Here is a 12631-nt window from a genome sequence, read left to right as displayed (position 1 = left end):
TGTTCGTGGGCCGCATTGGTATGGTATACCGTATAGATCAGTGCTCTTCAACCTTTTTGGGTTTGGTGAACCCTTAAAGTTGTTGTGACGAACTCATGCACCCTTACTGTTTACTTAAAATGTAAACTGAAGTACAAAGTGAAATGAAAAATCATTATGCATATCATCATGTCAATTAACTCCAAGCATATGTTCGAAATGATCGGCGAAAAAGCCAACACTCGATATCCTAAATTGTATTCTGACATCGAAGACCGCACTTAGTGCCCTAAAAGGCCGCATGCGGCTTTTAGGCCGCAGGTTCCCACCCCTCTTCTGGATTCTATGACATGAAGGGTTGCAGGTTGTGGTTATTTCATTGTGGTTTAATTAGCGTTAAAATGTTTGCCGATCCCTGCTCTAATGCAAACATAAAGACGATGAAAAACAGTCATGTACACAGGTTGGTCTTTCCATTTTACTTGGTGAAAAGAAGATTAGTAAACCAGTACGATTCTCCGTATATTCACAGGAACATCGCCCAATTTAAACTGCGCCATAATGGAATCTACAAATGTTATCGCAGACGTAGGACTGAAGAAATAAACTGTTGTCTTTTGCAGGTTTCCTGTTTTTTTCGACGATTGAAACTCGATTTTTGTCACCGGCTATTTCCAATAACTGCGTAAGGTTGTAAGATTCTTTGCTGTCACGGCGAATATAACGGACAAAAGTCTGTGAATGTAATTGTATTTTTAATACACAGATTGAAATGTACAGATTGAATCTCAACCTTAGTATAACCCCTAAATTAGCTTGCAATACAACAAGGTGAACTGTTTTAATGCATAATGAAGAGATGTACTGTATTTTTTTATTACTCTTATTTTTCTGCTTAGTTGTGGATTGTTTTACATTTTCTTTCTGGTATGTAAATGCAAAACGAACATGAACATTTACCAGTACTCCAGCGTCCCGTAACGCCTGAGCTGGACCAGTGACGTCATCGTCGGACATTGCGTCGGTGGTGACATCGACAACCTCGACGTGACGATTTGGATCTCGCACATGGCGTTTTATAAGATCGAGAGCATACGTGAGAGCAGCACCAGTGTTCACTTTACCGTCAGCTGTTCAAAACACTTACGTATTGCTATGGCCTATTAATTTGTACGGATTGTAAACAATAACTAAGTTTTAACGTTAAAAGTATTTGAGTTGAAATCCAGTTTATTGTTGTAAGATCTGTGTTATATTTCGTTTCGACCTGTTTTGACATGCTTTTGATTTCCGGAGGCCTTAAGTACACCTGCAGCATCCATGTTGGCCGTTTGATTCAATGTAACTGCCATTTCGGGATGTGGAGCACCGCTAAACTGTATCAAAGCAATCCTCATCGAATCTTGACCATGTTTGTATGTCCTAAACGTAAATATCTTTGAATGTCCTAAAACGTAAACTACATTTCTAATTTGTAATAAAATTGACGGTACGTTAATATTGAATGACCGAACGCTTCTGTGTAAAAGTCCAACGTCTGTTGATCTTTGGCGTGCAGCAACACAATATAGTCCATTGGTAAGTAAGGTGGACATGGCTCTGAAATATAGAAATAGTTGTACGAGATGTGTAACCAAACACAACAATTTAGCAAGCAAGTTTACTTGCACAACACTGTTCTGGTTGGCTCCATCTTCCACCAGGAAGACATTGAGAGGAAGCAGCTTCGGGCGAAGGTTGTAATGTGAAATCTTCACCAGTGCATGTGAACTCACAAATCGAACCAGGTTTGTTTGAGTCGCTGCATTTCACTGCACCATTTTGGAATGTGCTTGGTACCGTCGGACAATTGCGCGCTGTCAAAATCGTTCTCAATTAAACTTGACTAAATAATAAAATAATGACTAAATGACTATGACCATGACTAAATAATAAAATCTTTGTTTTCAAAAGTTGCAACGCCACTGATTCTTAAACGGTGGTGCCGCAAACTAATCGTTATTTTCAAGTTTACACTTTCTTTTGTATTTTAGGACTTTGTAATGAAATGTTGGCGTGTATAACAACGGTTCAAAGTTAATTTTTACTGGTTTGTCATAAAACCAATCTCACCCAGTGCAAGTTAACTTTTTTAAATAGTTGTGTGTGGCGGGCAAAGTGTTCCGCAAATGGTTGAGTTAGCACATTGGGTTGAGTTAGCACAATCACCTAAATCAGGGGTGTCAAACTCAAACACCGTTGAGGGCCAAAAACAAACCTTTAAATTCGTGGGCCGCACTATCGGAACATTTGTTACAGTGTAACATGACAACAAAAAACATTGCATGATTAAAAAGTAAAATGTTCATCCATGCCTTCAATTACATGAAAAAAGATTTGTATAAGTAACAAACAGATATACAGTGTAGCAGAGTGAAAGAACCAACTGTGCTTTATTGCTTTGTGTGAAAACAATGGCATACAATGACGTCACAATCGCAATTGCTCATTAAAAAGATGGGTTATTTCGATCATCCTATTAAAACGTTGCATATACCACTAATAGAGAATGATTGTATCATGTGAACTCACTGGTCTGGTAGGGTATTCCGCCTGAGTAAAACACATAACTTCTAAAAGTTTCTTCGCGGGCCGCACAAAAACTCTAAAAAACAAAAACGCCGCATGCGGCCCGCGGGCCTCATGTTTGACACCCCTGACCTAAATTATACTAAAAGAGTTAAAGTCAGGTTACGTTATCTTACCCGTACAGTCGGTGTTACTGGCCTTAAAAATGTTTAAAGTGAAATACTAACGTTCGCATTTTTCATTGCGATTGCACATGGACCCAGTACAGCAGCAAGTACACAAAGAAGAATCTCGATCGTCGTTGCATTGTTCCGGGAATAAACCCATGAAGTTCTAAATGTTGGAACGTTTTATATCATATAGACCAGAATTAAACCGGAAGGATTTTTTTATCGCAATGAAAATCAGCAATATTTTATAGCCTCAGGGGATTGTAAATCTTTTGATTTGATAAAAAAAACTGTTTAGGCTAGTGATCGTCAACCTTTACGACGAAAAAACCATTGGGAGCCACAACACCTATTCAAAAAGTAAAAGGCTGTTGCAAAACGTTTTTATGTCTCACGACATTCAACTTTTTGTTATTAGTTTGTTCCTTGCATATTAGGTACACTTTTTCGTTAGCAGGTAAAGCAAATGAAACTTCCCTCGTTCCCACGTAGCATTAAATGCTGTGTTTTCTTCAGACGCGGATTTCTATTTTCTCTATTTAGTTTACGCGTATTGTTAGACAACTAGTAACAAAAAGGTTGTCACGCGTGCAAACACACTTCAAAACGAAACAGTAACCTTGTGCGTAAACCTGCGCGCCGCTAGTTTACCTCTTTACGTTTCGTGGTATAGACGTGGTTGTAGCTAACTACTAGAAATGGGTTCGCTCGTTTTATTGCACTGGAATTTTGATTTTTGTGTTCGACATAATCGTCACAGAATGTGTAATCAAAGCATTTGTTAATTTCAAAAAACTGAGCCGCATCAGAGGGATAAAGGGGCCGCATGCGGCTCCGGAGCCGCGGGTTGCATGGCGACCCCTGGTATAGGCTTGTGTCGGCGATATGACACAAGACTTCCATCAAGAGTATTCTGCCACGGTATTAAAAAAAATTAAAAAGCAACTGTAAGTATAGGCCTACCTGGCGTTCATCACTATTACAGGCCAAACTTTGTTTACATCCCTTCCATATGAGATTTTTGGTTTTATATCGTCTTATCAATGTCCAACATGAATCCTATGAACAAAGCAGACGCAAACATCGATGAACACAATTTTTCTCTTTGAAAAAATAATTTACTAAATACCTTCCGACCGCTGCATTTTACACTTTTGCCAGTTTGTAAACATTCCGCGGCATTTGACGCTTGCTCGCATTTCCAACATTGCAAACCTGCGTTTAAAACAAGACAAACTTTCACTAATCTGTAAGATTAAGTATGTTCCAAACTAAATAAAATAGACAAATGACGTTCAGTTACAACCAGAAAACGTCAAAAAACTGAACCTAGATGGTGTAAATAAAACGATTAGGTCTCATCAATGTAAAACAACACTCAATAAGATACTTGAAACAATAAAAACTAAACAATGGTGTTTTAAATTACTTTTTGGTTTACGTACCTTGTGTGCCGCTAAATACCAGAAACGTCACAATTGATAATAATTTTGTAAAAATCATGTTTTCTGGCAGTCCGAAATTCAAAATATTCGAACGCTGCGTTTATTATTTCTGCAAGCAACAAAATGCTTCAGGGGGTTGTAACAAAGAAATAGCACTCCCATGTTAAGCATGGCCAATTAACTGAGCTGTCCTGAGAACAAATTGCATGACTTCTTTGTACAGACAGCTAGGAAACCGAAAAAAGTTTTTGCTGCCAGGGTGTAATTTTGGTCAAGTTTTGGTTTTATAACTACGAAATAAAGGACGTTTTCAGAGAACCTAATACTTAGCAACCACGTTACATGCCAGAGAACGATTTTCAAGATACAGCGTATGGTGTTTAGAATGATTACCAATTATGTTTGATGTACAATGTTGAAAATTTCAACTTGAAAACAGTTCTCAGTGACACTAAATTGGTTTGCATCACGACATTGCGGCGTTGCATGTGCACGACCAGGAGCCGTAAATTTGTTCAAAAATATCATTTATTCAGCATGCACTCAAATCGTGGTGGACATTTTACAAGATTGGTGAAAATTTACTTAAGTAAACCCGAATGACAAGGCATAATGTAGATTCTAGAAAAATCTGGCCGGCAGTGAAATTCGAATCCATCACATAAGCATTGATGAGGCTGTATCAGTCATTAAGATGAACATGAATTCAATACTGGGATCAGACATGAACCGTCTTCGTAGCAGTCGTAGCAGTTCCTCGTCTTTAAGATGAGAAAATCGGGCCTTCACATTTTGATAAAGCAAATATAGTGTAGCTGGTACACATTACGAGAAAATAGTTGCATTACAAAAACATAAGTTTATTCTTGTCAACAGCACAAAATATAAAATAAAAACGACACGACAAATGTTTACTTGATATTATGCGTGAAAGGAATTGACACAGCCACTGGTGGTTTAGTGATGCAATATGTGGAAGGATATTTGGCACACATATTTCGTAATACTAAGTCGTTAAACAATACAAAAATAGTTCCTATGATAAATAAAGATAAAAAATTTACATCCCTACACACAAAAATTCTAGACTCAGTGGATAAATGGAAAATTCACAAATCATATAGCAGCTACATGTGTGTAAACGAGTAGTGAAAATATCGGATGGAATTGTTACTGAACTATCGGATGAATACGGGTTTTATGACAATCTATGAAAAAAAAGTACATAGATATTTAATAGCTTGCGTAGTGAATTACCCAAAAAGGGTTGAAGTAGTTCGTCTTTAGCTAAACGACTATCATATTTACTGTAGGTTTTACATGTTTTTAAGCATGCGTGCTCAAATCGTGTTGTAAATAGTGTAAATGAAACACAACAAACAACAAACGTTCCTTTACAAAAAATTTGAATGCCGTTTATATCAGCTCTCTGATGAGGGAAGATCAATTGAGACTCCAAACTGCTGTGAGATAGACCTCAGATGTTCTTCATACATCACATTCTTCTTTACTGACTCCGCGTAGTTATACTTTAGGTCTTCAATTTCCTCGAAGAAGTCGTCGTCAAAGTTGTCCAACTCTTTAGTGAGTCGAGTAACCTCTGTTTGAAGATCGGTATTTTCCTGCTGCATTTTCTTTAGCTCAGTACCGAGCCGTATCATCTCAGATTGATCTCGAAGTTGCACTTCATGCTCCTTTGTGCACAAAAAGAATGGATTAAGTGTTGCGCACATTTCGTTGAACTAACTTAAACAGCGAAATTAGGTCTCAAACAGCGCGAAATTAAACGATTTTAAACAACTTTTGTCTTCTTCAATAACACTGCCAACGTAACATATCTTTGAAACATTAAAAAGAAGAAAGGGTCATAAATAGTGCTAACTTCACAGGCATTCGTAAAAATGCGGTAAATGTTCTAACAGTGTTATTTGCTCTAAAGTTGGAATTGTAGTGACGAAAACATCACAGATGCCTAATTGTAAAAATAAAAATAAAATTTAGAGGGATTGCATGTTACTTGGGAACTATATCAGAGAAGATTGACAGATTTGTTGGGAAGACTTAGATTTTAAAAATCAGTTTTACCAAAAATATCACGCCAATATCCGCCACAGGAAACGACAATAATTGTGTATTTTTACAATTTTTTACCCTTGAAAACAAACCGTATTTATTTAAATGACAACATGCGAATTGTCTCGGAACACAATTTAAATACAAAAACGCAACATACAAAATACTAAAAGTACTTACATTTTCATCTTGAGTATTTGCAGTTGTTTTCCCGGATCCGGATCTTTTCCTCAACAATTCCAACTCGTGGCGAAATTCGTCTCTCTCGTTTTCAAGGCGGGCAACAGTAAGTCTGCAATTGTTATCGGATTTAACAAGTTGAATGATTGAATCCATTAACGTTTTAATAAATATATTCTGATTGGACGCCGTTTAGCTATTTGAGTTGTTACATCAGTGTAATAATAATGTACAGAGGGACAACGAAAATTCAAGTTTCTCCAACCCAACCACCAGGTCAGAGCAAACGGCGGCCGTAAGGACAAATGTGTGTGGCGGTATTCTAGTGCATTAAAATAGATGTACTGGCGACTGGGCGTGTATTAAAGCCGTTTTGCAAAAGATACTAGACTTTAATAACTGACCTGAAGTAATTACGTGCGCGTCAGACTTTTTACAGGCGCATTGCGTGCAAATAATTTGTCATAAACAAGCAACACAAAGCGTAACGCTACAGACCCCAGTCAGAAATTATTTCCGGCATATCATGGGGCCTCACTAGGTATTTTTGATTTTGTTCGATTTATGTAAGGCATACGTTAGATGAACGATTGACAAAATATTACAATTTTCTGTGTACTAAATTGCTTCGAAGACCGTCAGATTACATTTTCTTTTTGTTTCTTTAAATTTGAAACAAGTTGATGTTGGCTTACACAAAATATTGTAGGATATTTCTTGAATAAACCCAACATCAACCAACGATGTTTCTAAGATAATCAGTTCAGCAAGTTATACTTATTTTAGGCATTTTGACATCCTTATGTCTGTCAATATAACAAACAAAGTACCTCAAAAAATGTTGGTGCATATTTGCCACTTTTAATTGCATGAATGGAAGACATTTAAAAAATCAATATTTACAAAAAAATAGACCACGTTTGTTTCATATTGTTTAAATTTTTTGGCATGAACGTAGAAACGATTTCAACTTCGACATACGAGATTTAAATCTTAGTTTAAAACATTTCTGTTTATGGCGACGCGGTTTACCATACCATGGTAACCAAACTAACTGTAGCAAACTTCAATGCAAATTATCCAATTATTTTTCTTCCCTAATTATTTCAAAAACTTTTCGAAAATTGGTTTACTTTTTATGACAATAATATATTTTGCAACAGGTGTGAGGAAATGTAGAAGTGTGTAGATTAAGTCTGCTACGAGACTAAATTTTACCCAACCTTTTTAATGTTCGTTACGTTTGGCGGGCAATTGCTTAATTTTGGATTCTTATTAAGCACACGTAACAATTCATCGGTTAAGTCCCAAAGGGTTAAAAATTTATTATTTTATTGGACGATGTCAAACTTTTTTTCACTCTGTGTGTCACAATCATTTAACACAAGTTGCCAGTACAACTTCGTGTAACGATTATGATTTCTGTGTTTATTTTTTGGATTCGAGATTTCGCACGTTGGTTGTCGCTCGTTTTTCGTGGTGAAAATGTTGCTGTGTTGGTTTGTATAATTATCGGTTCTAATCGTCAAAAAGTGTGGAACGTTACACTTCGTAATCAGATAGGGAATTAAAATAGAGTTAAATTAATGTCGTTTTTTTGTTAGAAAAAATAATTAGTAAAACCGCTGTTAAATTTTAAATTACGAACGACCGAAGTGAAAGATATGACACGTCATGAGATGAAGAGAACTTTCTACAAGCCATATACGTCGTTGTCAAGAAAACAGAGGTGGGTTCGTGACAAAACGGCGTTAAGGCGTCTGTTACTGAAAAGTTTTGAAAATGGTGAGGTAGTTAACCCTGAAGAAAAAGAAAGCAATTCACAACCTCTTCACAGTGACTATCAATCATCCAAGTGTAGTGATGAAAATACTTCAAGTGTGTCATCAGATTTAGATACAACTGACAATGAGAGTGAGACTGAAAGTATCAGTGCTAGTGGTTTTGAAGAAGTTTGTTCAAATAAAGACAAAACCATGCTGTGCTGCTCCAAATCCACTGTATCTAGTCAACAGACAGATGTTGTCAGAATCATAAGGTCGTGGGCCATAAGGGAAATCAATACGCCAAAAATTGCTATTTCAAGATTGCTAAAGTGCCTTCATGTTATTCATCCCAATTTACCCACTTCATATAATACATTGCTTCCACGACCAAAGCTCAAGTACAAATCACTAAATGAAGGAACATATGTCCACTTTACAAATTGGAAATCATCTTTAAAAGCTCTTTTGTTTAACTCTTTTAGTCACATGACTGGAACCATCAAATATTCCCTAGTAATTAATATTGATGGATTGCCCTTGTTTAACCACTCCCCTGACTTTAAACTGTACCCCATCCTCTGCACTGTATATAAAGTCAAAAGTAAACCAATTTGCGTTGGAATATACTCGTCTGAGAAATCAAAGTGTCGAGAAATGCCGACTTGTGATATATTCTTGGAAGATTTTCTAACCGATATGCAGGATCTCAATGACCATTCAATATGCTGTGGTGAGTTGATATTTGAAATGGCTTGCAAAGGAATATATGTGTGTGATGCTCCTGCAAGATCAGCATTAAAAAAGATCAAGTCTCATACTGGCTATAGTAGCTGTGAACGTTGTTCAGTAGTCGGAGTGTATGATACATATTCTCATCATGTGTGTTTGATTGGAAGTGTTGCAACGTTAAGAAGCAATGAAGATTTTTTATCACAAGTTGATGAAAGCCATCATACAGGACACTCTGTGCTTGCCCGGCATGGTGTGAACATGATAGAAGGCTTTGTACTTGATTACATGCACCTGTGCTGTTTGGGTGTTACCAAGCGCTTGTTAAGTTGGTGGAAGGGAGTTAAAAGGTAAGTTGCATAACATTTCTTGTACATCTGAAATTGTAGTGTAGATCTTATTGCTATGTACATTGCAACTTTGATATCTAACAGTTCTGTAGGTCTGTTGTCAAATATTGTTTTGTTTTGTTTTTTCAGGCAATACAGTGCCAAATTGTCACCCTCTGCTATATATGTTATGAATGAAAAAATAAAGCTGTTTAAGGACTTCATACCAAGGGAATTTAATCGCAAGATGAGAAGTTTTTCTGAGCTACCATACTGGAAGGCATCAGAGTTTAGATTGTTTTTACTTTATGCTGGTGTTGTAGTACTAAAGCATAAAAATGTTTTGTCAAAGCAGAGATATCGACACTTTTTAAATTTCTGCATTGCAATGAGGATTGTACTATCTTCATCCTGTGATGAACACAGGTTAAGTTTGTGTTCTGAGTTGCTTTGTGCCTTTGTTACAAAGTGTGCCACACTTTATGGAAAAGGTTTTATTTCCTACAATGTACACAGTCTCATTCACCTGGTGGATGATTGTAAGAATTATGGGTCTCTTGATTTAGTGAACTGTTTTGTTTTTGAAAGTTACCTTGGACTTTTGAAACAGTATGTAAAATCTGGGTTTAAACCATTACAACAAGTTGGCTATTATGCCTATCATTGCAATGAAAATATTTTGTTCATGGCATATGACAAATATGGGGGCATAGAGAGAGGTGACGTTGCTTATATTGTGGAAAAAAGTTTTTCATTAACTTCTTTCGAAGGTGCTGTACACTATCATAAGCTGCGATTGTATTCTGATTGTATTATATGTGCTAACACTCTTGCTGATTCTACAATTAAGTTTAATGAAACAATCGCAAAAGTTTTCGACATATTCTTGCATGATGGCATTAAGTACATAATCATTAAAAAGTACATAAATGTAAAACCATTTTTTACCAAACCTGTACATTCATGTGATGTAGGAATTTTTGCAATTGACAATTTAAGTGACAATTTTGAAGTGTTTGCTATTGATAGTAGCATAAGCAAATGTGTTGTTCTTCCTTACAAAAAGTTGTTTGTTGCCATAGAAATTGTCCATTGCATAAAGCCATAGATTAACATATGTGCCATGTTCCTTTGCTCATGTACAATTATATTGTAATGTTTTAATAGGTTTGTTGGTGCAACTTTTTTAAACCACCATTTTGATTATATGGTTTACTTTTTACAGGATTTAGCATGTCAGTACTGCTGCAAACAAAATCATGAAAAAGTATGTATGTGTTAAGTTTGTGGGATGTGGTTCTACAGATGTTGTCTGTAGAGAATGGATGTTAGATGAAACCAAGTGCAAATGGCCTGAGGAGGGGGATGTTCAACAAATGGCGAGAAACTGTTGTTTGCCCCGGGATTGGAAAACTTACAATTGTCAAATCTTATGTGAATCAAGTATGTGTTTTTATTGTCAATTAAAATACATGAAAATTACTCTCTTACAATTTGCAGATTCATATGACCGCTGCTTGAAAAAAGCTTATTCTATAAGTGATGTACCTTCTTCCTCGGATGAAAGCCAATTGATAGAAGAAGGAAACATAGTACCACCTCTTTTGCGCACCTGTGCTTCAACTTCCAAACCGTAAGCTTTAGTGCAAATCTTTACAGCTGGCTGTGTTTTTGTATTTGTAATTAGGTATTTTTGTTTCAGAACATTTTTGAAACCAGCTGAAATAGTAAATCCACCCAAAAAGAAAAAAATCAGAAGAGAGGACCAATCTGACAACATTATGTATGAAATGGTGCAAATAAAAGCACAATTGGCGCAAATATTGCGTGCATCAAATCGATTGGAAAAAAAATTTGATGAATTTACAAGCAAACAGGAAGAAGTACATTTTCAGACCTTTAGCCCAGCCAAAAATGATAATGAACTGAACACTTTATTAGAAAATGTCAAGGTATGTACCTTATAGAATTAAGTTTTTTGTCAGTAAAGGGTTTGTTCTGGCATTGTTTCTTGTTTTGCAGGATTGTGCGCAAATTGCTAAAAGAATTGAAGAGAGAACTTAAGGTCCACTGTGAGAAGCTTTATTAGGTTATTTATGACTCGTGAGTTGGCCATGAAATTTTCATGGACGGGTCTTGGTCCCAAAAGACAACATACAAAGCAAGTTTTCAAAGGACATAAACTTAACGAACTATTACTTCGTAAGTATGCCTTTTTTGTTGTATACTTGATTTGGATTTGTCAAAGATTTTTTTTATGAAGCGTGATAGATAACAGTGATGGCTGATACATAGGAATATATAAACAAAGAGCATATCAAGCTAATGGACTTCAATATAATTTTCTTGATATGTTTTGTTTGATGATAGCATAAGGTGTTGTTTTTGCAGATGTGCTGCAATTTACCGGGTACAAACATGCCACCATTAATATTGTTGAAAAAGACATCAAAGTGACCCTTGCTGGAGCAGTAGATTGGGATGGTGGTAGGGAGGAAAGAAGAAACAACATCACCACTCCACTGAAAGAAAATGACAGTGACACTGATGAGGATACAGAGCCTTGTGAAGAAAATTAACTGACAGGTTGTTTTTGTCAGTAGTTTTTCTGTGTAACCCAGTTCGTTCCTTACTGTCCGTCAAGAATGGGTGATTCAATGTTTTCTTCTTGTATGTAATAAATCGTTACATAAATTTAATTCTTGCAAATTTTGAGCAAGTAACCCACAGGACCCTAAAACGTTAAATTTCTTACCTGACCCATTATACTTTCATTTAGTGTGTAGCATTTATAGCAGTTTTGTGACTTATGTTTGGATTCACCCTTTTTCCTAAATATTCGTTTTTATGTGAACAGACCCTTTTTGATGTGACTCTTCAAAGTGTGGTTTCGTTATTAAACGATTTGATGCAATTTGTCTTGTTTTGTGTAAGTGTTAGAGGCAAGGGACGTACGTTTGCCCAGCAACCAATAGGGGCCCAAGTGCGGGACGCTATGTGTGGCACATTGATAATCATCTAACATGGGCCCAATGTTACCTTTCCGGTCCCGAATGGAGGATATATCACTGGCACATCAACGAAATGTGTTATTGGGCCTCTCAAATTAAAAGGGTAATTCTGACAAGGGCCGACGAAATATTTTTGACTGGGACAATGACGTTATCAAAGGTTATTATTAATCGGCAAACAGTTTGATTACCTTATAGACAAAATACTAACAACACTCTGGACTTGGGCCCAAGGACAAGGGATATATTAAGAAAGATGTTATTTCTTCACAACTGTTATTTATTAACAAATAACACAAAGACAACGGCGGCCATTGTTGAAATAAGGGCGGTCAAGGACTGTACATCTTGTCTTACAAGAAAAACAATTTTCAGTCACTT

At 36.4% G+C, this 12631-nt stretch overlaps 3 protein-coding genes and 1 pseudogene across 4 annotated transcripts in view; 2 read left to right on the top strand and 2 right to left on the bottom strand.

The window, feature by feature from the left end:
• Nucleotides 1-525: 525 nt before the first annotated feature.
• On the bottom strand, nucleotides 526-2874 carry LOC145213039 (collagen alpha-6(VI) chain-like). Its single transcript, XM_080081283.1, has 6 exons — nucleotides 2775-2874; nucleotides 1644-1835; nucleotides 1473-1578; nucleotides 1247-1401; nucleotides 940-1109; nucleotides 526-714 (listed from the first exon to the last, which is right to left on the bottom strand). The coding sequence occupies exons 1-6, from the start codon at nucleotides 2872-2874 to the stop codon at nucleotides 526-528; spliced, it is 912 nt and encodes a 303-aa protein (XP_079937409.1).
• A 2127-nt stretch (nucleotides 2875-5001) lies between these two features.
• The window catches only part of LOC145212133 (centrosomal protein of 290 kDa-like), a 46174-nt gene continuing 38544 nt past the window's right edge, over nucleotides 5002-12631 (bottom strand). The window contains exons 52-53 of the mRNA XM_080080169.1: nucleotides 6416-6527; nucleotides 5002-5856 (exon numbers count right to left, since the gene is read on the bottom strand). Of these exons, the coding sequence (XP_079936295.1) occupies nucleotides 5584-5856; nucleotides 6416-6527 (385 nt within the window). The 3' untranslated portion in view covers nucleotides 5002-5583. The remainder of the gene's footprint in view (nucleotides 5857-6415; nucleotides 6528-12631) is intronic.
• LOC145212134 (uncharacterized) lies at nucleotides 6920-10464 on the top strand. Its single transcript, XM_080080171.1, has 2 exons — nucleotides 6920-9260; nucleotides 9390-10464. Exons 1-2 carry the CDS (start codon nucleotides 8080-8082, stop codon nucleotides 10345-10347), a joined length of 2139 nt encoding a protein of 712 aa, XP_079936297.1. The 5' UTR covers nucleotides 6920-8079; the 3' UTR covers nucleotides 10348-10464.
• LOC145212135 (uncharacterized) lies at nucleotides 8091-12153 on the top strand (annotated as a pseudogene). Its single transcript, XR_013856652.1, has 6 exons — nucleotides 8091-8144; nucleotides 10465-10682; nucleotides 10740-10872; nucleotides 10942-11191; nucleotides 11262-11441; nucleotides 11631-12153. The product of XR_013856652.1 is annotated as an uncharacterized LOC145212135 (transcript).

The sequence above is a fragment of the Phallusia mammillata genome, chromosome 2 (assembly GCF_965637545.1).
Source record: "Phallusia mammillata chromosome 2, kaPhaMamm4.hap1.1, whole genome shotgun sequence".
In the NCBI taxonomy this organism is placed as follows: Eukaryota; Metazoa; Chordata; class Ascidiacea; order Phlebobranchia; family Ascidiidae; genus Phallusia; species Phallusia mammillata.
The sequence above is the reverse complement of the archived record's forward strand: the minus strand, read 5'-3'. Positions and strand labels throughout refer to the sequence as shown.